General features: G+C 38.7%; 1 protein-coding gene across 1 annotated transcript in view; it reads right to left on the bottom strand.

Moving 5' to 3' along the window:
- NDUFS4 (NADH:ubiquinone oxidoreductase subunit S4) overlaps positions 1–26,447 on the bottom strand; it is a 96,429-nt gene that overhangs the window by 55,538 nt on the left and 14,444 nt on the right. Inside the window, exon 2 of the mRNA XM_075183988.1 lies at positions 4,983–5,061. Coding sequence (XP_075040089.1) covers positions 4,983–5,061 — 79 coding nt within the window. The remainder of the gene's footprint in view (positions 1–4,982; positions 5,062–26,447) is intronic.

Here is a 26,447-nt window from a genome sequence, read left to right as displayed (position 1 = left end):
AGGGGTTCAATTCCCGACCACGGCCTAATCTGTGTGGAGATCGTATGTGTTTGTGTGGGTTTCCTCTAGGTGCTCCGGTTTCCTCCCACACTCCAAATACATACTGGTAGGTTAATTGGCTGCTATCAAATTGACCCTAGTCTTTTTGTGTGTATGTTAGGGAATTTAGACTGTAAGCTCCAATGGGGCAGGGACTGATGTGAATGCGTCTCTATACAGCGCTGCAGAATTAGTGGCACTATATAAATAAATGGTAACGATGATAAGGGAGCCTGTAATAGGTTTTGTTAAGAAACATGAGGGCAGCACGTGGCTTAATGGTTAGCACTTCTGCCTCACAGCACTAGGGTCAGGGGTTCAATTCCCGACCACGGCCTAATCTGTGTGGAGATCGTATGTGTTTGTGTGGGTTTCCTCTAGGTGCTCCGGTTTCCTCCCACACTCCAAATACATACTGGTAGGTTAATTGGCTGCTATCAAATTGACCCTAGTCTTTTTGTGTGTATGTTAGGGAATTTAGACTGTAAGCTCCAATGGGGCAGGGACTGATGTGAATGCGTTCTCTGTACAGCGCTGCGGAATTAGTGGTGCTATAAAAATAGCTGATGATAATGACAACATTCCATTTTGGATGCTCAACGAACAGACGTCAGTATAGAGGAAGAACGCAGGCTTGACAGGAAGCTCCACTTAACACTGCATAGCAAGTCCTCCTAGATCTCCTAAGCAACTCTCATTAAAGAGGTACAGGGCTGAATATTTTATATTCTCTATGAGACCTAGGAAGAATGACCACATAAAAAGGTCACAGACACACAAAAAGGGACTTATGTAGAAGTAGTAAGAAGGGCACATGTATAATACAAATCCAGGTAGTCAACAGTAAGATAGCAACATGAACCTGCACCTTAGAATGTCCTGTCGATCTTTCATTTATTCTGGAAAATATTATGAATCTTATGTCTTTCTATGTAAGCTTGGCATTGTACGATATAGATGTTCTCAGTGAGGAGAACGTCAAGAATACACATCAGAATACTCAAGTACAGTTTATTGTTGTAGAGCAATTTCAGATGAAAGATTAGTAGAAACTTCCAAGTCTAAAAGCCTTATGGAGACACCATGTAGTAAAGAAAGCTGCTCAAGGATAGTCTGTGTACTCTTAAAATCAGAAATGTGCCAATGACAACAAGCGTTTAAACCTTGTGACATTATCAGTAGTATTCTACTATAGCACCGGCCCATAATAATTACCACCCTTATAATTACCACTTGTTTCTTACAGATTCAGACTTCCACCAAGCACAGCTCATTCACACAACCTACCCAACAGGGTTATTCAAAAACGCATGGGAAGCTCTGCAGATTCAAAATAGCAAGATTATAAGCCGCTAGAGACCAATAGCAAAAATTGAGTACACTTTTGGACACCACCAAATGCCGCTGTGGAGCAACAGTGTCAATCCAAAAAAAATTAGAAACTATAATAAAACGAACAGCGCAATTATTGGGTCAACAAATAATATGAATTAATCAAATAGTGGATAAATTATCTTTTCTAATCACTTAGAGAACCAAGCTCTGCAGAGTCAAGGACCTACATGACTCATCGCAAAACCTTACCGATTTGGCTGTGTGAACACACCACACTGGTGCTTAGATGATAATGCAGGAAATAAAGCGCACAATCATAACAACAGAAGTTGTACAAATGCAAAGTTTGGGTTTAATAAGAAAGGGTCAAAAACGTGAGCTGCCGAAATGAATCCTTTTACACGGTTATGAGGATTTTTTAAAGTGCCATTGTGCCTTCGGAATTGACGGAGCTATATAAATAAATGTTGAAGACGATCATGGCTTTAATCCTATGCGGAATGTTGACAGGTGCACTTTAATAGGCACGCACATTAACAATGGAAGCACATTACCGCAGAATGCTGCATCTGATTCACACATTGCGTTCATAACTTTATGACGTACCTGTATGAAACTCGTCTCCACTTATAGGCTGCTAAGGGAGATTAACGTGTCTAAATCACAAGAAATAAAATGGCATGAAGACTGCGGTCTTCGAGCTCAATGACAAACATGCATATTCTATGACCCATTAGCAGGAAAGCTGGAAGCCTTACCAAATTTTGTGCTTGGAATAAAACAAGCATAAATATCAGGTTGCATATGAAATAACAGACCACACATAGCACAGCGCTTTGTAGACAGACTTGCCAAAATTCTAATCTGCTACTAATTACAACTGGAATGCCATCTATGCTTTCTAATTGTATTCCAACTGTCACAATCAGAAAGGTTATGTTAATTTAGTGAAACTGAAGTATTGTTTTATTCTATAAACTTCACACCTTAAAAAGAAATGGATGCATGAATTTCAGAAACTTTGATCTGACCGTGTGTTAACAAATTAATTGTCAACTAACAGTCAGATCTGTCCTCTAGTCAGCAGATCCTGAAGAATGGGAATTCTCAGAAAGACATGAAAGCATAACTACAGTTGTCAACAGAAAATGTCATATGTTTTGTACAATGTTCAAACAAACCTGTTTACTATTATTATGATTTTATTCATTTTGTGGGAGCATTTGACTAGGACCACCAGTTGTTTTTAAGCTACAAAATTAGTTACTCACAGCGAGAGATGAAATGCATAGGACAGAGCAAACTGTAGCCAGAGAACCAGAACTATAGAAGCAGCACATCGTATTTCAGGAGATGTGTGCTGATCTCATGTTAAGCTCCTATGCAATCTTACTTCAATTTCTGCAATTTCTGTAACAATTTCACCAACAACCGAAAGTCCCAATGAGCATGCCGATTCATGGGTACACAACTACATGATTTATCTTCAGATCTGCGATCTTCATCTCTCATAACCATCTGCTGAAAAGATTCAGACTCTGTACACACGCTTTAGATATCTGCCTACACTGCTGGCCTCGAGCGCGTACACACTTCCACACTTGCCAAACGTTGATCGTGATTTTTCGGACGTTTATAAAATCAAATCAACAGATGCAGTGTGTTTTGGTATGATAACACATGATCGTGGGAGCGAACACACTCTTGCAATATCTGAACAACTGTCGTGAATCATGTGACCAGTACGATTATTGCATAGGTGTGTACCCAGCTTAAGGCAATGTCCTATTCACCTGGTGTGATTATATTAGTCCAGACAAGACAAGTGACTGGGGGAATTTCATGCTCTATGGAAGGAAAAAGAGGCAAACTGGATGCCACAGATAGAGATAGTAGATGGATCAGGGTCATCTATGAGCTTATATACAAAATTTAAATGGTAGAAACTTCTCAATCCAAGTAAAGCTTATGTTACCTAAGCTACAGAAAGTTGAAAACCTTAAAAATTTGTATATATGAAAATACAAGTAGACAGTCAATGTTTTAAAATCACTAATACCTACAGCTAAATTGAAAAGTAGATTTTTAAACATTGCAAAATATATTAATGGATGTTAAGTTTGATACTAATACACATTCACCATAAAAAGGATGATTTCATAATTAAGAACAAAGTGGCATAGCATCAGTTATATAAATGTAGGTAGAGGCTAATAAGTGCTAATTACTGCTGATAAAATTACTGAATGGTTCCAAAAACAACCACACACTGTCATCAATCAAAGCTATCTGTGGGCAGTATAATCTCTGGATGACCCATCTGAATGAGCTACAATAGTAAATACTGTTTAAACATACTGTTTAAACATAAAGATACAGTGTGAAATATATTTCTTCTCTCTCTCTAGCACAGATGAGATATATCCTAACGTGGACACTGTAGTGAAATATTTTGTTTCGTCCAGTGATTGGTGACGTCAGAGGGTAACACAACTAAGGATATCTTAAAGCAAAGGTCCCACATATTTTTTCACCTTTAAGTAGCAGTACATTTTAAGCATGCATCTGTCATTCATTTTTCTTAGCGGTCTTCCTACAAATCATTATCTCCTATTCAAAAACCATTATGGCCGCCAGTCACAGACAGGCACACACAGAGACTCAACTCTCAGCATGTCACTGCAGAGCAGGGGTTGGGAGGATTTGGGATTTTACAGAGCAGACAGAGCTCAGAGGTGTGTTCCAAAGCCCCTCTGCTCTCTCCATAACGTATGGTGAAACATTTTTATTAAGTTGTTTGCTATGCTTTGCTTGATCATCTGTGTTAAAAAAAATTTAAGATGAAATAAGAAATTGCAATGATCATCATCAATTTTATACTTCAAAATGCTAAATTGGTATTTTGAGGCTTCTCATAATAATGTGACAACCTGACAGCCCAAACAGAGGCGAGTTGAGGCCATTCAGTTGCTTTGCCTTCCACTGGTAAAGTATGCTTGGACTTGCAGCAGCTGAGCCAGCGCAGGTTGCCCAAGTCAGAGTGGTTACATATTACCCAATAGTCAAGTTTTTAATGGGAAACGCACTATGCTCAAACCATTAAAAGGTAGAAACGCCTGCAGTGATAGGGAGTTTCTGGATCGGGGTGTAGTTGGGTGGTTTCAGGCACAGCATATTTTCTGCTAGAATGCTGGGAGGTATGTGGTCAATAGAAAAATCAGAAGAGTCACATTTTAGTTTGGCTAGGAAACCGTGAACAGATGACTTTGTAACATAAAAGCTGGTTTAATCATGAAAAATAAATAAAGACAAAAGATTGAAGTCATCTTTGTCAAATTCAATACAAAATCGGCTACAGTTGGGTGACCATGGTGTATACAAAATTAATATGCCAGCGTTTGTGGTACTGTTTAGTGTTTGTATGCTCGACGACAGATCATACCTTCCCGAACTTAACTGTTTGCAAACTTTTTAATGCATTTTCCCCAATGTCAGAGCATAGTTTCTCCTGCTTCCATTTCTTAGAAGCTTATGGGTTACCTATTGCGCAGCAGGAGCCCCTCAAGGAGAGATGCGAGGAGTATGCAGCTGGGACAAGGAAAACTTACCAACTTTTCATTCACGGTGATGAGTTGCGTGTCCTGGGTTTGGGTCTGTGCCAGCCTCCATGTGGAAGTGCTCAATGACCTGCAGAACAAGACTTGGAGTTAAAAATGATTCATGCAAAGAGAAAATAAAGGCAGATAAATCTTACATAAACAAGTTGCTTTAACAATATCTGTCTAGTGAAGAAAAAAAAATGGAAGAGAGAGAAGGGCATGAAAAAAAAATAAAATAAAATAAATCTTTTCTCCCCAACTACAGTAGTTGTGTCTGCTGAGCTATTGGCAGACTCCCACTTAGCAGTTCACAACAGGCTGCACTTTATGTCTGCTAGAGGCTGCCCTGTCACAGAGACTGCCAGTGGCAAAATCTGCTCTATACCGATGTACAGTAGCGGGTTTGTCACGAACAGACAGAAGAACACAATAGCTGCAATAAGCAGCTTGAAACTCTGGAAACCAAAACGATGGCATCAGAGGTGAAGAAGAATAAAAAGACGACAACAGTATTTGTTCAATTGTATTAGCTGCATGGCTAGAGACAGAAATGGCAGAACAGAAGGCGGTTTTATTAGAAAATAAGCTGAAGTGGAATTCGGGAAAGGTGTGGCTCTTTTTCTCTCTCTCTCTTTTTATTTTTTTTTAATACAAAGAAAAATATATGACTACGTTGTACGAGTGAACACTACATGGATGAATCACTGGGCAGCCGCACACTTTCCTGAGGCTTATAATAAACTAAAACTTTCTAACCCAGTGCAGAGCAAGCAGAGACGTCATCCCAGGTCTGACATCCGGATTACTATAAGTGGATTTAAAAACCAAAAACAACTGAAGAACTTGCGTTGGTCAAATAATTAAAAAAAAAAGTCTTTATTAACACAGCCTTAGACGAGACAAGTAGATCAACAGTGATGGAACTACAAGTATCTGGCTGGCAGGAAAAGCTGGGTCTTGTAGTTCAGCTGGAAAGCTACTGGTAGCCCACTTCTCCAATACACAAAGTATATTGTATCTCATCTAGAATTGCAATTAAAACAATCGTTTTAACAGACAAATTAAAGAACAAAAAGGCTGGATAAAAAAAGGGAACCATTAATCCATTAGTAAAACCAATTAACAGCAAGTAAATTGCTACTTAAAAAGATCCTGCGGTCTCCTAAGTTTTACTGACTAGTTCCTGTGTTCTACATTACCACTGATCTATCTCCAGTTATCTATATGACTGTATATTCATCTCTCGAAAGCTCTTTATAATAACCATATAGCTCAGCCATCTAGGGAAAGATCAGTCCCATAGCTGACGTCAGCCATCAAACGTATCTTATTGTCACTCTGAAATAAAGGCTACCAGCAACGGGCAACGCACAGAGGAGACGTGGAGTCTGACAAAACTTAATAGAGCATCTTCAAAGAATCTATGTACTAATTAGACATGCTCGTAACCATAAAACCATCAATACGCAAAGACATAACTACAATTGAGGAACTATCTTCTAAAGACAAAGCGAGGTGGTTTTGGCAGAAAAAAAAAGAGGGGATTTCTTAGACGGGAATGGAACACTGAGCAGGGATTAAAAAGACATAATTCAAAGCTGGAAAGTGTGAAAAAAATGGACATTAAAAAAGTGACAGGATGCTAATTTTTTTTGCGGGGTAAAGTGTCTGCAGACACAACTGCTATAGAAATAGAGCCCAATGTGCGGCACTGACTTTCAGACAGGTACGTTTTACAGCTGTCTACCAAGTGGGTATGCAAAGAAACGTTTTCGAACCCTGCAAGCCTATTTCAGTAGCAAGGACCAATGACTGTGTGGGAGTAACTTCAATAGAAGCACTATGTTTAAACACTTCAGATGTGTGGATAGCATAGATGGCTTGTCTAGATCAGAAGGCAATCATTTATGATATCATGACAGCTTTGTGGTATTCAGTCCTTAGCACATCACAAGTTTGGGTTATCCTTCTATATTTATAGCATCTGCAGACATTTAAAAAAAAAAAATGAATTGGAAAAAAAAAAAAAAAAATCATTTTCAAGATTGCTCAAATCATTAACGCACCTATCCAAGTCAAAATAACACTTGGTTCCTTGAGACACATGCAAGTGGGATTCCCCTTTCAGCAAACCCCACTGACCTGGTCGTACGAATTCCCAGCCAAATGAGGGAGGTAGGAAGGGTTTAAAAATACATGATTTAAATTGCCTCCTACTTTTCATTTTAAAATTGTATTTACGAATTTGATTTCCTGTTCAAATAATCACTGTTTACTGCCATGTTTAGAAAAAGGATTATCCGCCTTCAGATGACGGACATTGGCTTGTACATGCTCTCCTGCAACCTTTACTAAATACACCGATTTATCTTTCTGTGCTTTGAAGTCATGTCTTAATACTACTGAAGCTGCAGGTTCTCAGCCAGTGGTGAGTGTATCCGGAGGGGAGACTTAAATATATTTAACAGAGCGAGGTAGCCCTTGAATACAACTCAAAATACCATTGCATTTACTAGTAATAATTAAAACCTAAACATCAGAATTATCTTTAAAGACATTTCTATACATAAGCAGTAGCTTGGTCTCAATTTACACACATCTGATTTAGCATAAAATGAACACACCTTAGAGGATACTGGTTCAAACGAAATGAGAGACCTTGAACCAGGGAGAAGAGTTATTATTTACGGTTCTATGGAATAGGACATAAAATTGCTTTCTAGATATCACTGAGCAGTACTCTCCCCTGTACCTATTTCCCGGGTGCTCCACCCGGCTCTTGGAGCCCAGAGTCCTCTTCTGATAGAATAAACCATTGTGTCTCCTATTAGAACAGGCACTATGTGAGCACTACAGCCAGCAGTGTGTGTTAGACCACTGACCACCAGTCTGACCAGTCCTGGCAAGTGTGAGCAATAACCTCCAACATTTTTCAATATGACTGCAAAGTATTACACTGCCCTCACCCGGCTGCTTCTTAATGCCACCTGGCTGGCAACATTTTCTGGGGAGAAAAAAAACCACTGTTGAGCCATAGACGAAAGTAATAACCACAGTCCTACTCGCAGACATCAATACGGGACTGAAAGCTAGAAAAATACAAATGCAATTAGTACAAGTTGCAAGAGTGCATGTGCAACCATGTACATTTAAGTCACGTGAAAAGGGGGGGGAACAACCTGTTTAAACAAACCACTGTCAGAGGTGTGTCTTGATTCTGGCCAAACCATTTTTCACATTTCTTATTCTGTATCAGGTAACTTTCAGTTTATTTTTTAACATCTATTAACCATTGGCATACCAAAAATATATATATTTTTTTTTTAGTAGAGGAGAAGTAAGCATGTGTGGAATATAATAAATCTGTATATACATTTTATTTTGTGTACTATATGTTTGTATTTTGCCTTTATATTTTTGCTTTCATTTGATTTATATAGAAAGAAAAGAATAAGAAAAAAAACCAAAACTTTATTAAATGTAACTTTTCCTACAACAGCGTGTGTTCTCATACTATAACATATGCTTGGATTTCGAGGGGGAAACAAAAAGCAATGCAAGGCAAAACTATTCCAAGATTTTAAATTAAATCAGAGCTGCTTTGATAGCTGGAAGAGGCTTGAATTAACGCAGCAGATCTTAACATCTTATCAATGATTTCCTGGAGGGTACAAGGTGGTCATTTTCTTATTTACCAAACAGTGAAAAATAAAACTGCACCTTTTAAATCCATGAGCCAGTAATGACTATTCAGACATCTGGTCTTAATGGGCTCAGAAACAGGGTCCTCTTTCGTAATAATAATGATAAAATTGTATCTCCTACTAAAAGAGCTCCGAGCATTTATCAAATAAAGGTTTAAAAAAGCAGACTTAATCTTGAAGCAAGCTAATCTGACATCTGTTTATTGTGACGTACAAACAGTTCATTATAAGTGGAAACAACTGCTTAAAAGTAATCTAAGTCACTGAAAGAAAAACAATTATATGAAAAGTTACATATTGTTCAACATTCATCTCTATTACTTTATGTACATCATACTTCGTTCAACTAGTGCTCACAAAAAGCTGTCCAATATGATCATAGGATGTTCTATTCACAAACTAATAATAGAGCAAAAAATGATATCAGGCTTACAAGAAAAAAAAAAAAAGTAATCAAATAGACCCACCAAAAAGTACACCGTCCAAACATTCCGCTAGTATCAAATAGACCCACCAAAAAGTACACCGTCCAAACATTCCGCTAGTATCAAATAGACCCACCAAAACGTACACCATCCAAACATTCCGCTAGTATCAAATAGACCCACCAAAAAGTACACCGTCCAAACATTCCGCTAGTATCAAATAGACCCGCCAAAAAGTACACCGTCCAAACATTCCGCTAGTATCAAATAGACCAGGGGTGGGCAAACCAGTCCTCAAGGGCCATAAACAGTTCATGTTTTTTGGATTTCTGTCTGTAGAAACAGCTGGGATAATTACTGACCCAGCCAAATAGATTAACTCAGCTGTGCATGATTAAAGAAATCCAAAAAACATGAACTGTTTATGGCCCTTGAGGACTGGTTTGCCCACCCCTGAAATAGACCCACCAAAAAGTACACCGTCCAAACATTCCGCTAGTATCAAATAGACCCACCAAAAAGTACACCGTCCAAACATTCCGCTAGTATCAAATAGACCCACCAAAAAGTACACCGTCCAAACATTCCGCTAGTATCAAATAGACCCACCAAAAAATACACCGTCCAAACATTCCGCTAGTATCAAATAGACCCACCAAAAAGTACACCGTCCAAACGCTAATTTATTTATTAAGAATGTTTATTCACCATATTTCTCAACCAATTTTACCTTGTAACATATATTATTTTTATTTATTTATTAGGTGCTACAGATTCTGTAGACAAATACAGATAGGACATAACTAATACAATGAGCAAAATCATAAATTCACAAAGAAGTTCTGCATAAGTAGCAGAGTTTAGTATTATTAGGACTTACTACGTCTCAATAATGAATGATTAGTCCCTTTCAGAAGAAATGTATATTTTGGGGTTTTTTTCTACTTAATTTGGCTGCTTACAGTCACACTTATAAAAGTTAATCATCGAGGCAAATGTATCAGGAAACCTACTCCCACTTTGAAAGAGTTCATCAATACAACTTCTACTTAGGCCAGAAGGTGATGACAAAACGCAACATTAACTTATCAATTTAGCTCGATGGCCTAAACACCATATAGATGGAGTCCTCCCTAGCTCCCAAGTGGTTTTAGATTGACTATAAAGTGGTCTAAACAGTTACAGTTAGCTAAGCAGCCTGAACCAATAATTACTCAATCAGTGACATCACTACTTTCCTGCCAAGACCAAGCAGAATTGTGTGTTTTTATTATATTATCCCACGACAATAAAACTAATCTCTGCCTATACAAAAACAAGGGGGGGGGGGGAATGATAAAATCGATTGATTTACTAAAATTCACAAGATATTATATAACAAATTTAAAGCAATTTGAAGGTAGAAACGAACATTAACACGCACATCCTACTGTCCTCATCAGAGCTGCCTATTATTTAGACATTGAGCAATGGTAACATGCTAAATATTTTTCATGTTCCCAATTATTTTGCAATCAAAATGCCAGTGCCGTGGACAGATGAGAGGGATGCCAGATCAAATGAGGGACTAAAAAGTGAAGGAAACAAAGCAGATGACCAGGAGTGAAGAGGTGGAAAGTGGTGGAGCTTACAGTATATTGTGAAAAGAAAAAACGGCAGTGATATAATGAATATAGGACACTTTTCATTTAAAATTGTGATTATCTGCATAATAGAAGTGTTTTCAGCGTCTTAACTGGAGACACAGCACACACACTGGATAGAACTTAGCAGAACACATCACAAGCTTTGAAGGTAAATGTGTGATATTTGCAATAAGCTCACAAGGGTTCTCATGACCCCATCTGACATACCACTGAACAAAGACTGAACCAGTCTGCTCGCCACTGTACTATACCATGGATTTTGTCATTTCTCACAAACACGGGAAATTCAATGACAAATTAAGCTGTCAAAATGATGCAGATTTGTTTTATTCTTAACAGTTCTACAAATTAGAACCTTCGCTGTCCAGGTAAGAGGCAGTTCATGAAACACACGTCTTCTGCACTTCTACAGATGTATGAAGCCAACACATATGTACATTACAGGACTAGGTAACATCATCCACATCAGAACACCTCCTCCTAGCTTTTAATGGCAATGATGTATCCCCATGGTGGAAAATATCCCCAATAAAAACCAAGGAGAAATTTCTCTGTGAAACAAAAGCATCCAAGAAGCAGCTGCTTCACTCAGAGAAGTCCAACCAATAAGTAATTTTTTAGATTTGTCAAGAATTGGGTGGAGTTCACTCAAAAGGACTATAATACTATGTACCATTGTATCTTCAATCCAGTCTTCATGTCAAACTGCTCATGGTTTCAGGATACATTTAACTGGTGACTTAGTCTACTTGACTGGGTCAGTAATGATCCCATGTGTTTCACAGGCATAGTGAGGGTGTGAGGATTTGAGTTAAGAAACATTTCTATATAATATAGTTTATCAACACTAGTTAGTATGAGGCTATACGTTAAACCGTGGCTGTCATCTGGACAAATCCTGTGGCCCGCATCATATAAGGCTGGAAGAGAAATGGGATGGCTATGAAACCAAGTGAGGTTACAGACTGCTCTGGCGTCAGTCCTGTTAAAGCTGCTGTTACACTGCATGCTTTCATACACAGACAAATTCAGTGGTTTCATATGCTAAATCAAGAGATTTCAGTGGTCTGAAGCCCCTTTATTTCACTGAATGAACCAATATGAGCAACCTCTCTACATGCTCACCACACTGCCTGGAGAAATGAACTGTGTGGAATGGAGGCAGAGCTAGTGATGTCACAACAGCTCAAATGGCTGCATTATCATTTTATTCACCTGTAGCAGACACCATTTAGGCATGATCTTAAATCAAATGTCACCCCTTTCTGTGGCATTATTTGTGTTTTGCTTTAGACCCAGCCAGGAAAGAGCATTATCTCAGGCGTCCGCCAGCCGGCACAGAAGTGAGTGTAGTGCATTCTGACAGCTTGACTTGGAACCACATTTGGGCTGTTAGATAAGAGCAGTGTTCTCCCCAGAACATTTTGCCAGTCAGGTGCCATTAAGTAGTAGCCGGGTGTGGACAGTTGTAATACTTTGGAATAATAATGAAAAAAGTTTGAGGTTATTGCCCACAAACTGCAAAGGACTCTGTGACTGGCGGCACTAGGAGATGAAGGAGGAGCATAAGAACTATGTTTTTAGTGAGTGTTAGTGTTTGTAGTGTGTTCAGTGTTGAGTAATGTTATATTGCAGTTAGGATAAAAAGCAAAGTCACAGTTCATATCTGAAAATTTCAGCTTTGGGACTTAGTGGCATTTAGTTTAGTAAATCGCAGTGGGGGGTGTTTAAAATTAGAGAAATAATTTTAAAATGTGGAATAACGACTAGTGGGTTTTTTAGAGACATACACTAACCTCATTGTTAGGAAAGAAAAAATTTGAACTCTAATTAGAAAATAGTATTCATGTACTATATTTATATTGTCCATCACATCTCTTGTACTATAGACTTGCAAAATACTCAGTAATCTGTTAACAGTCTGTACATGGATAAATGCCCAACACCACTTTATTTGTTCTGAATTTGACTCTTTACCCATTTAAATGTTCTACGTAAAGAAAAGTGCACAGTACCACTTCTCTTATTTTGTATGGTGGGTGTGAGTTTCATCACTGCAATGATGGACAATTACATAGTACCCCTTTTGTTTCTCTGTATGCTGTATGTACTGTTCTATATGCTAGAAGAAATGATTAGATATGGGCAGCATGGTGGCTTAGTGGTTAGCACTTCTGCCTCACAGCACTGCGGTCATGAGTTTGATTCTCAACTATGGTCTTATTTGTGTGGAGTTGTATATTCTCCCCGTGTTTGCGCGGATTTCCTCCGGGTGCTCCGGTTTCTTCCCACACTCCCAAAACAAAATTAGTAGGTTAAATGGCTGTTATCAAATTGACCCTAGTCTCTCTCTCTCTCTGTTTGTATGTGTGTATTTTAGGGAATGTAGACTGTAAACTCCAATGGGGCTGGGACTGAAGTGAGTGCGTTCTCTGTACAGCACTGCGGAATTAGTGGCGCTATATAAATAAATGATGATGATTAGTCTCTTTATAAAACGCTTTGTTCATTGAGTAGTTAGAATACAATATGAATTGTATGCATCTTTGCAGAATCCAGGTGCAGTCGATGTGTCCTCAGTGGAAAACGGAATTGCTGCTAATGTGGGTGGTCTTGCTTGTATGTTATACATTTGTGCATGGTATACAGTATGCTTACCAATAGTTATAAAGACCATCTCTCAGTACGTTAGCAAAACAATACAGTCCACAAAGGAACTGGACAGCACTGTTTTTAACATTTATAGTGCGCAAAACGATTTCCATTACTGAAAACTGAATGGACTAAAGTTATATTAAAAAAAAAAAAAAAAAAAGGGAATGGAAACATTCTACTCTATATATAAAAGACTGCAAGACTGTTACAGTATGAAAATGGCACAACAAATTGTCTGAATACCTACTACACATTCTAAAAGGTGTAAAAAAAAATAATAATTCACTATTGATACAGAAAGCTAGAAAAAGAGAACACACTTTGACACTGTATATCCCTAATAAATTATAGAAGTCATTTGGTAGTAATTTAAAAGTTAACAAAAACAACATTCGTTTTGTGAACAATTTGCTAACAAATTACAGAACTCGCCACAACACTTACTGGACAGAGAACAGAAAATGTATACATCACAACTGAATTTCACAAACCCAGCATCCTTCCACAGAGGAGACAGAATTCTCTGGTGCTTTAAAAGATCTTAGTGGCACTCAGCATGTTACCAGCAATCTGTTCTGAATAAGTCGCCAGCAATATTTGACCACACAAACAGTAAGTATGCCTTAAGCAGTCTAATGCCGTTTTATTCTCTCTAACCCTACAGTGATAGAAATAAGAAGACAGAAGAAGCTACTTAACACAATGGCTTCCATTACACACTGTTCCTACACCAGATGTCACCTTAAAATACCTTTACAGAGCAAAAGGCTACATCTGTAGGGATAATATTAAATCAGAAAATGTTGCACTACATTGTCATTCACAAATAGGCAGAACTGTTACACAACACTAACTATATTAAAAAAAAATTATATATATATATATTATCATGAAAATCCCTAATTGTAAGTTTGATTTACTCCAGATGAAATTTTCTGCATATGTTTAGTGAAATACTAACAAATTAATACCATTCGTAAGGGTCTTTTGATCTCCTCCACGGCAGCAGAAATTAAGGGGTTAATCCTCCCTTCCAATCGAGTCAGGAGAGAAAGGAAATCACCCCAGTATAGTATGGAAGAATCACCCCCCCTTACACTGGGTGTTTTCAGGCTTTTCCAAACTGTTAAAAAACATCTCAGTACAACAAAATATGTAATAGAGCAATGAGGATGGGAACGAGGCAGCATTGGAGAAGATTAAGGAAACGGAAATGTTTCTCCCTCTCATCTCCATGCCACTAAGGCAGAAGAAAGGAAAGGGGTAATACCCAAAAAGTTACTTTACTTGGTAGACACTACTGAAACCAAAATGGTTTGTCAAAAAGTGAAAGAAGAGAAAAGAAGTAGATAGAAAAGCGATTCTACAAAACCCTGTCTGCTGAGGTTTTGACATTGATACAGTAGTTAGAAAAATGATGTACAGAACCATTGTGCTCCTTCGCACATTTCTTACTCCACCCATCTCCGCTCAGGACACCAAAATTGCTCTAGTTATACGTGCATTGACAGAATCTGAAATGTCTGTCGTTTTGATCTAGTAGTCCCTCTTGGATACAATATTTAACCCATTTTGACAATAATAAAGGACAGACCTATCCTTTCCTCTAGCCAGGAGTTAAAATAAACAGTTCTACATTCCTGAGCTCATCAGACTAAGACAGGTAAATGTGTATTGCCCTAACCAAGGTCAGACAGAAGAAATGATCTTCCGTTGGACCCATGGCCTTTGGGCATAGGGAGGAAAGAACACTTTATTGATTTACAGGTAAATATAATACCACCCTAGGCAAAGAAGTAGGATTTGTCCCGAGAACCATCTTCCGTTACTATATATTAAGAAATGGGTCTTGAGCCCAAAGAACTTGCAGCTCCTATACTCTTCTGCAGATAACCCAGAGCTAAAGAGACAACATTCAAAGTAAGGAACTTCATGGATATTTACTGCAAAAGGTTCAAATGAAGCTGGCCTGATAGGTGCATCCTTGAGGTCAACTGCTATGAGAAAATCTCTTGGCCCCACTTTATTCAGAATAGATTGTAGAAATTCCATCACAAATTTCTTTGTTTTTATACATTTGTTGAGGTTTTGTAAATCCAAAAATGTACAAAATCCCCAACCGTGTTTTCTAAAATACAAAATCCTGGAGTAGAAATATGCTTTGATGAAAAGGATTCTCTGACAATTCAACAACCTGCTGCAGACTGTGCAATGTGGCAGACCTCTCTCTCAAGGAGACATTGGAGGTAGGAATCTTTGAACCATGAAGTCTGCTTCAAATGCATACCCTCTCATAACGGTATTCAAAACCCATGCGTCAGTCATGGTTAAGGTCCATTACTCCGAAAACCTAGTAATTCTGTGCCCTACCGCTGTGTCTCCGGAAGAATGAATCTCTCGGACGTAATTGGGAAGAAAATCTGTAATACCACAGGATTCCTTGTGCCTCTGAACATTCTAAAGGGAACAGATCTGTTTTCACCCCTGAAAAGGCTTCTCAAGTATGTTTTCCTGTTGGGCCTGTTCTGTGGCAACCATACTGAATTTCCTCCAGATAGTTTTAAAATGAGAGTTTAGATTCTCTCCAAAAAGTTATTCCCCTACAAAAGGTAGTGACACCAGCCTTCTTTTGGAGTATCTCCGTGGATGCAGCCACAAAGCTCTTTAGGTTACTATAGTAGATGCCGTGGTTCTGGAGGATAACTGAATGGAGTTCATGTGCAAGGTATCAATGACCCTTTGCATTTTCAGAATGGTCTTCAAGAGATCACTTCTTATGATATGGCCATCAACGTAGAGCCCTGGACATTGTTGCCATTGCAGATTTCAATGCTGCACCAGTAGTGACACAAATCTTCTTCAAGATGATTTCAATCTTCATTTCTCTCAAGGATTAAGAAAAACACGTCGAGTAGATAAACCATGGATTATTCACTATTGGTGGAAATGAGCCAATATATGGTTGGATTCCATAACTTCAATTCACCTACGGCTTTGATTGTAAAACTGTCAGCAAGATTCATAAGGACGCCCACAAATCAAAACACCAACTCTGATTAATGCTCTACAGGCACAACAGCTTATAAACATAAGACGAGTCAACTTGTGGTCAATAGGAGATCAACTCTTCTTAAAGTACATTTTATTCATTTTGTTGCAATTTACTGCAGCAACTCTATTGTGCAGAAATTTATACAAACAGACCATAGATAACTTATCTTATTATCTGTGAGTTTGGAAAGACATTATAACCATGAGATATAAACATAAGGTGAGGCAGCCTTGACATTAGAAGTAATTGTGCCTGCAGTGCATTATTTACAGTCATGCTGACTTGTGTGAGTTTAAAAATCTTGCTGGTAACATTAATTATAGCCTTTTCAACACTCAATTAAGTAAACATTGGAAGTTCACAAGTTGAGCGTTTCCATAGATTCTTTAGTCTGCCAGTTTTGTCTTGGGAATCGGTAGTCCTTGTTTAGAGCCACCTTTCGTGGTCTTTCATATGTTTTATACCATTGTGATAGGCAACTATCTGTAGCGCCTTTTTCCCCCGTTGCGCCTGTTAAGACGTTAGCCTTTTCCAGGACATTTGGAAAGTCTGGTAACAGATGTATGAACCCTAGGAGGCATTTCCCAAAATCTGATATCATCAGGAGGGAAAGGAAACAAATGACTAAATTATTAGCTCTGCACCCTGAGGAGGAGTCTGCTGTTCCTTGCACACTACTTGTACATAACTTCCCAGAATAGTCCTCTAGTAGGTCCTTGTCACAGGGTGCACAAACAAGAACTCTTTGCCTCACTGCAGGTTTGTCTATATGCTCAAAAGAGGCAGCGAACCTCCCTGGGGCTTACCCCGATTTGCTCACTTGACACCTATTCTCCGCTGCTACAAACACTACTGAGTCTCTCTGTGGAGAGAATTGAAAAGAAAAAAACCCAAGGCCTATAATATCCCAGCATACATTGCTGCACATCGAAAACACAATGCATGTGGACCCCCACATGAACGTTCCTGGACTTTCTGTAATGCTAAAGTGTCAACCCCAGTGGCCTCACATACCTCAGTTCCCCTTCTGCAGGTGCTTCTGGAGAAAGTCTTTTGTCACAAGAGACTGCGCCACGATTCAGAGGGTCCCCTACTGCATGATACCGGGGGCTTTAGGCTTTAGTTATTGTATCCGCAAAAAAAATAAATCTCAGATACACAAATAACATACCGTTACCTGTACCAGACTCAGTGAAGGACAGAAGACACCTGGATGAAGGGGGAGTGACCTTATATATCTCCCGGAAGGGTTATCTTTTCTGCCCTGACTCCATTGGGAGGATTAACTCCTTAGTATCCGCTCCCACGGAGGAGGAAGAATCATTATGCATGGAGAACCACAACTCTGTCTATGTCTACATTTAACAAAAGAGCTGTTGTCATCTACACAATTGAAGCAGCCATTGTGCATTGTAAACCAAAAGTGAATGACATAAGATTTGAGATTATCCAATCGATAAGAACCAATAACATCAACAAGGCAACTATTGCATGAATAAAAAATAAATAAATGTATGCTTTGTGTGTTAGGACTGCATCACACCCACCTTTTACAATCAGACTATATCTGCTGCTTACAAACATTTAAGCTGGGTACACACTACAGAAAATTTCTCCCAACCCGCTATTGTTAAAAAAATTTTACCAACGACTGGGGGGGAAAAAAAATAAATTCTGAATCAGCATGCAGATTCCTGTGTACACACTACTGAAGTTTTACCTTCAGATCTGTGCTCTTCATGTGTCATACCCATCAGCAGAAAAGACTCTGCACATTTCATAGAGATCTATGGACACTGCTGGCCGTGAGTGCACACACACTGCAGGATTGGACCGGCACTGTTCCATCGTTGAATGAGATTTTTAGTCCAGTTTAAAAATCAAACGATACGATACGATGAGCCTTGGAACGATAACCATTCATCGTTGGACCATACACTCTAATGAAATAATGGGCCAAACGGTACTTGGCTGAAAAACCTGTAGAGTGTACCCAGCCTTACACGTTAGAGGCACTTTCATGTTTTGTTATTTAATCTGCTATGAAGAACTTTGCATTTATGCTTCAATTGCTTTTACGAAAACAAACTATATTTTACAATTAATTAAATGGACTGGATTTCAGCAGGTTTATCATCTACTAGGTGAAACACTACATGTAGGATTTATGAGTGTTATATGCATTGTGCCAGCAAACAGAAACTCCAATAGACTAGTGCAGTGTTGGCTAACCTGTGACACCCCAGGTGTTGTGAAACTACAAGTCCCAGCAATAAGCTGCTATATATTGGCAAAGCATGCTGGGACTTGTAGTTTCACAACGCCTGGAGTGTCACAGGTTAGCCAACACTGCTCTAGTGATATCAATTAACAGCATATATCTACTGCTATTTATGGGCATATAAAATGCTACTTCTAGAACGAAATTGTGTCACTAGCCCTAAGCAAGGCCACAAATGGGTTTGTGCTCAAGGATTTAAAAAAAAAAAAAAAAAATGACAAAGAAAAAAGGCAAATATATACTAACTAGTTTGTAGTTATATCAAAAGTGGCAACTTTACCAACATTGCAACTATTTGAGAGGGACGGCAATAAACATACAAAATAAGAACATATACTGAGAATGATGCAGCAGGAGTGATAATGTACAGATGTCCCTACTTACAGAACATAGACAGTGAAAACTACATCAAATACATACAGCAAGTGATAATTTGCAGCTGTTCATACACACAGAATAAGAACAAATGAGAGTTTCATCCATCATGCAGTATGTATTATGCATTTCAGCCTTTTGTTACTTTTTTTTTCCCTCCCCTCAGCAATAACAACTTTCCAACAGCGACAATAATAATTATAATGACATAATGATTGCCATATTTAACATACATGAAAAAAAAAAAACCTGGAAACCATGTTTTCTGGACACTCATTTCCATTTATTAAACTTCAGCTGGATTTTATAAGCTCTTACACTGTGTCCCCCTCAATGGTTTGGTACCAAGTCAGACTATTATAATGAACCAAAATAAAAATAGATTTTCTTCTTCTACATCACATGCAACTATACGTAACAATCTAACGCAACCTAGCACCGACAGTTTACCCACAGCCAACATTTTTTTACCATGTTGCTGGTGAGCCAAACATTTGTACAAGTCCACATGGAATTACTTGAATTGTATTAACAGTCACCAGAGTTCTATACATTCTCTGTTAATATGCATTGTCCCTGATCTGAGGGCAGGAGGCTGGGTATGCTATTATGGAGGAGTGAGTATTAGAACAGATTTACCCACTGCAGCTCATCCACTACAGTGCATGGTAACAACACCTTGGGGTAAATGTATCAAGCTGAGAGTTTTCCAGCGGGATTGAAAAACCAATCAGATTCTAGGTATCATTTATTTAGTACATTCTACAAAAATGACAACTAGAATCTGATTGGTTGCTATAGGCAACATCTCCACTTTTCAAACCCGCCGGCAAACTCTCAGCTTGATACATTTACCCCCTTATCTGGTTCTTCTGCCATTCACAAGAGCAGTAGTATAAATCAGCAGGCCAGGTCATAACTTGGGGAAGTGCTGTATACACAATTTTATTGCATTTGAGGGGGACCCATGGTTCATGCTACCACTTGTGTGAACTGCAGGCACTAGAATCAGTAATCCAATCTCTGCGCAATTTTCAGAGCAGTTTAGCCGAGACAACATGTGCAAATTCTGACTAGATGTTTGCCTGAGCGACTCCTTACTGCAATTTTTTTAATTAAGTGCACCCAAAAAAAAAAAGAGCACGTACATACAGCAGTTACCACAGCGCCCCTCTACAAAACTCTGTTGATGATCTCTGTCTAAAGCAAAGATTCTCATTTACAGAAGGGAGGGTATACATCCCATTAAAATTAACACACTGTAGGGAACTAATAAATCTTAGAGATATTGCATTAAAAGTCAAAAACAGACCAGGGGGGATAGGCCGATTAAGGGGAGAAATTTCTGCCTTCTATGTCAGCCAACCAATACTGTCCAGTACGTGGTCTGTGTAGTCTCAGAACTCATTAAAAACATTTGTAGAGAAAAAAATAAATCTGAAACATAGAAGGCAATATACCAGATAGCACATCATTTACAGAGGGAAATGACAATTTCGGGATGCCTGTAATACCCAAGTCAGCATATGCAGCAATTAGATGTTCCTGAAGGGTAGAGGAGGTGGTAATTATAATGCTGAAAGTGAAGTTCGCTCAGCTTAGGATCTGCGAATTACGTGACAGATTGTTGGAGGTTATACTACCCACCCAGATGGGAATGTTTATCACATACCAACCCCACCGGATTGATTCAACATCAGAGCTTTTCAAGTGAGCATTAAATAATGAGTTTAAAAAAGTTACAATATGTACAGATGATGCACATCCAGACTCAGTCCCTTGGGTTGTAATAAAGACATCTGTGATTAAGTTCAAAGTGTGCAACAGGGCTCACCCATCTGACACACAAATAAGACTTTACTGTACTAACCTATAATAATGTTAAGCAGCGACCACTTTGAATTTAAATAAAATACAAAATGTGACTCTAGAACAGCAAATAACTACAGTATTTTTCTTCCTAGATTGTAAGCCTGTGCGCAGGGCCCTATTATTTGTTAGTACCCAGTCTTGTTGTATTACGGAATTTGTTCCGAATTGTAAAGGACCGCAGAGTATGCTGGCACCAACATCAGCAATCTATATATATATATATATATATAAGTAAACGTTTTTAAAGATATTTGTTGCGTCATCTGTGGAGCAGTTCATACTGCAAAGTCTTAGCTAACTGGTTAAAGAACAATTCTGAAAGGACTATTTCACCCTAAACTACCCTTTAATTGCTAGAACCATGAGTGTATTTCCCTCACTAATGGTCCCGTTTACTGAATGCACAAGGAATAACAACTTAGAGATATTTTAAAGCACATTTACACTATCAGTACACACAGGAATCCCATTATCCGGCCATTTCCCTTAATTAGTATACAGATGTTAAAGTTATGAGAACAATGATATTGAGTCACATGGAGCTTTGAACACGAAGTTCACACATAAGTACACCACACCAGCACTGGAGGAAGAGCAGCAAGTTCTCCTCGCTACGGGGGATTGTCAGTTGCGCCAATGTTAATGAGATCAATGTTAATGAGTTCAGGACAAATAAGTGTCTGAAAAGCAATGCCCCATACAAGTGGTTTTCAACACTAAATACACGCACCTGAGAAATCCATGCAAGATTGGGCAAACCTCTGTTGACAGGGACTATAATCTCTTTTTTCAAACTGGGACTATTCGTATATGCATATAAACTCTATAATAATGGATTTACCTGCTTTAATTTTAAGAAACATTACATTGTGGTGTCAGTACCCACTTAATAGATTTGAGCTCAATGACATCCATGTGTACCCAACTTCTGAACTACACAAAAATAATCTGTGTGTGTGTCTTCGGTGTGACTATTGTGCTGCCCCTGTGCGTTCCCCTGGTAATGCAGAGTGCAAAATAAAACCAAAGCCATGGGCTGTGTGATCTATCATAAACCCCACTGGATGTGGTGTGTACATTCAGGTACATTACTGAGGCCATAACTGTTACATTAAGGACTCCTGTGGCGGTTACTACCACTTCCCCTCCATATGGTGGGGAGAGGGAAGGAAGAGCACAACAAATTAATAGTCCTCAGTGCCTCAGGTGACAGGAGAATCAAGCAATAGGATGACATAATGCACACCCATAACTCCTAGTTACCAATTTGTTTAGTGCCAATGAAGAGCAACATTCTGCCAGTTCCACATATTCAAAGACTGATCCCAGGAGTGGTATTTAATGTCCTCTTCATGTCTGAGGGGTAATTATGAGGCACTGTGGTGGTTTGACGGTCTTCAGTACACCATGTGCTTTACAATATCTCCAAATTGTTATTCCTTGAGTACATGTTTTTTTTTAAAAAAAAAAAGGTAAAAAAATAAAAAAAAAGGCAGAACTTACAATGATAATTCTATGCAAAGCCAAGTGAGACATTGAACTTCATCTGTAGCAACTCTGTGAATAACCGTGACTGAACCATTGAGCCCCTCCCAAGATTAGCATAACTACTTCCCCAACACTCCAATGATCTCATTGGCTGAAGGTTGCTCAAACCCCACCCACTGCAAAACAAGCGACAGAGAAGCGCAGAAGATGAAGACAGATAGCGATAAGGTTTTCAGACACCGGTCAAATGCCCACCATAGTCGAACACACATCTGTTACAAGACGAAACAGTGGTGTAAAACCTCTCTAACACGGCTAAATAGGTGTTCCAGCAGAGAGGTAAACATGTGGCTCTATAGCTTTTGCTGAAATACCCCAGGCTGGCAGAGCATGTACCTAAATAAAAGCAGAATGGACGCTGGCAGCCCAAGTCTCTCCAAGAGCATAGTGTTTGTACATCTGTGCATTTTTAATGGATGCGCCACAGAATAGCTTACATGGTGAATGCACTTTGAAATTGATTTAAACACAATTGTGGTTAAGTACAGGCAGTCCCAGTACTGAAAAATAGGAGTATAGTATATTTATTAGAGCAAACATCTGCCAGTACAATTTATATATCCTCAAGCAAAGCCCATTGTTTAGAAAATGACTGCAGATGTGACTACTGTAGCGATTTTACCAACAACTGAACGTCCCGATGATCATGCGGATTTATGTGCACACACCTACATGATTTACCTTCAGATCTGTGATCATCTCTCATAACCATCTGCTGAAAAGATCTTAGCGAAGAAGGGAAACGATGGCTATGAAATTAGAATAATAGATAATCTCTAATGCAAGCACCAAGATAATTAAACTGTAGGATAATATGTTTATTTTCCCCAATGTGTAGGAACAATTTGCCAATATTTTAATTTGTTCGTAGGAAAAAAAAAATTAAGGAGCTTATGCAATAAAAGAAAGTTTGGGGTTGTATGTATAATTTCAATGTATAAAAGTATGCACAAATATACAGTCGTACATCCTTGGCTATGCATGTTTTCCCTCACAAAAAACATAAGTGGAGAAAGAGGAATAAGTGGATATTTTAGGTGCCTGTTATTATTACGAATACACCTGTACGGAGTAAAATTTACCGTATCCCATACAGAGTTCCATTATTCTTTATATAAGTAAAGGTAAGGACCACAAAGATGTGTTTAGAACACAGTGGTTTTCTGACCAGGAATACACAGCGTTCTTAAGAGACTATACAGTCCGTCAGTGTAACCAAGTGATGTGAAACAAGGAGCATTCCTACAGTGAATTCACTTTGGTGTGACAAGAGAATAACATTCCCCATTCACTGTCATGTTACGCTGAACGAGCAGATCATTGCTTAAGAATGCTGTGTTTACCTGGTTGGAAAGTCTTGGTGATCTGAAACGCAATATAAAAAGTGTATTACCAGCAGAAAGGCAAAAGTGGTTGGCTCATAAACGATACACAACTATGGCAAGGGCCTTGGCAGAAAAAAGGTTAAGGCAAAATAAGCCATCTCCAAAGTATCATGCCAAAGTGAAGCCATGCTTTAGACATAAAATCAAATCAAGCAACATAATTCAATTATGTATTAACAATGTGAACTTCCTTGAACAAATGCTGTAACTTGCAGAAGAGACATAAATATGACTTGGCACATTCTAGAAAGAAGACCTGATCACAGCCGTGTAGCTTCACACACACACACACACACAACACTTGTAATCATATGCTATGCAGGCACCAACAAGCTGGCACACTGCTAGAACTAGGGCAACAGCTTCTATCCTCACCCACAGGACCTCCATGACAACTGCAACGCTAGGCATTGTGAGGGACAGTTATACAAACAGAGAGGTTATTCTGAACACAATACAAATACTGCACTGCATCCATAAATGTGTCTTCTAGATTAAAACACTCATGTGACTTTCATTGTTTTGCTCTAATTCACAAACATGTGCCTTACCCCCTTTTAAGTAGAACTTGAAAGAGGTGCAGAAGGTACAAAGTGAAAGGACCCATTAATCAATGGCAAATATGCTGTACAGTTTCTTGCACTTTGCCAGCACCATTATACATATTTCAGCCTATGCTATTTATCTGGGCTCATATGTGTCCCGTATGTCTCCGATGCAACAGCGCAGCCCATCTACCATCCATCCCCTAAGGCTACATCGTGCAAAGGCATTTCTATACAGATCAGGATATTTTAGTGGCTGCTGATTTCGGCAGTAACACCTGTAAAGCACATTAACCATAGGATGAAGTGCTTCATATGAAATATATATTATATATATATATATATATATATATATATATATATATATATATATATATATATATATATATATATATATATATATATATATGTTGACCCGTGCATGATACTCATGCATTCTAGTCAAATCAAGCTACTTAAGGTGTTAAAAAGGTTCTTGTCATGCATTTGGGCCTAGCCCAGGCCTCCTCAGGGGAAGAGCGTTACTTCCCGACGCAAGCACCCTTTTTAACGTGGTTCTGTCCACATGTCACCACCTCATCATTTTTCTCCATCACCTCATCCTTCATCTTTATCGCCACAACTATCCAGATGTCTATCCAGACACAGGGATCTCTCTCAGCGGTCCTGAGTATCACACTCCTCTCGCTCCGTCACCCCCGGCAACCACCAACCACTCCCAACTGTCACCCCCGGCAACCACCAACTACTCCCAACTGTCACTTCTCCTTCAAGAAATATATATATATTTTTTTTAAATCTTTATAAACACTTTTAACAATTAACAAATTAAATTAACAAATTAAAAACATCTTAGTATACCAAATTTCAGCCCTTTCTGAGTTTTTTTTCCACACACACTAAGAATTTAGTAGGTCAGTGTATAACTCCGCCCAGCAGGTGGCGCTGCAGCTTGGTTTTTTTCTCCCACACACACACCGACTAACACACGCCACTAGGCTTATATATATTAGATATATATAAATAAAATCTCCCTGTGTTTTTAAAAAGTGTCTAAAGCAGTGGTGGGCAACAGCCTTCTCTTGCGGACCCCCAGCCAGCTGCTCTCAATCTTACCAATCTTATTAGAACGGGGCCAGCTGACTTCCGTGTCACGTGACCTCTACCATGCAGGGAGGTCACGTAGCGTACCTGGAGGAGGGAGTACACTGTGCAGCCCATTTGAAGGTTAAAGTGTCTCTCCTGTAGACCTCCAGCTACTTCATGTTGCCCCTCTCTAGTCTAAAGCATACAGTTTCATGCAAACATGTTCAATAGTTTTGTTTACATTTTTGAAAAACACACATAGGTCAATATTCTAAACACAAATGGTTACTAAGAAGGTGGACACAGTGCAAGCAATCATCTATTGGGCTAAACAAATACTGATGAAGATGCAGCCTATGAATTTACTAGGAACTGTCTCAGTTATATCACTGGGTCATTAGTCTTGAATGACCCCAGATAAGCTCGCAAAATAGCCGTCTCCAATGGTAGTAGGTGGCAGAGATTCACATCTTTGTAGCTAGTTTTTCCTGTTTATTATAGGCAATGTTGTAAATGAACTCTGTAAAATAAATAAGTAACATATATATATATATATATATATATATATATATATATATATATATATATATATATATATATTACACCCATACATACAAACACACACACACATCATTGATTAGATATGTGTTTTTCCCAATGGCTGTAAGTAGTTAGACAAAGGACCGCAGTTGATTTGTGTTCCTGGTGTAGTCATGTGATCACCAGAGATCTTTATTTTTAGGCAACCCTCTAATCACTGCATGTTGAGAGAGCCCATGCCACAGACATCTCAGATCTTTAAATAGTCAGTCATGACAATAGCTCGTCAATAACAGATATTTATTTGCACCATTCATCTGAAAGGAACCCAAGATGCTCACTGGAACGTGTCTCAGGATG

Source organism: Mixophyes fleayi, chromosome 1 (assembly GCF_038048845.1).
Source record: "Mixophyes fleayi isolate aMixFle1 chromosome 1, aMixFle1.hap1, whole genome shotgun sequence".
NCBI classification, from domain to species: domain Eukaryota; kingdom Metazoa; phylum Chordata; class Amphibia; order Anura; family Limnodynastidae; genus Mixophyes; species Mixophyes fleayi.
The sequence above is the reverse complement of the archived record's forward strand: the minus strand, read 5'-3'. Positions and strand labels throughout refer to the sequence as shown.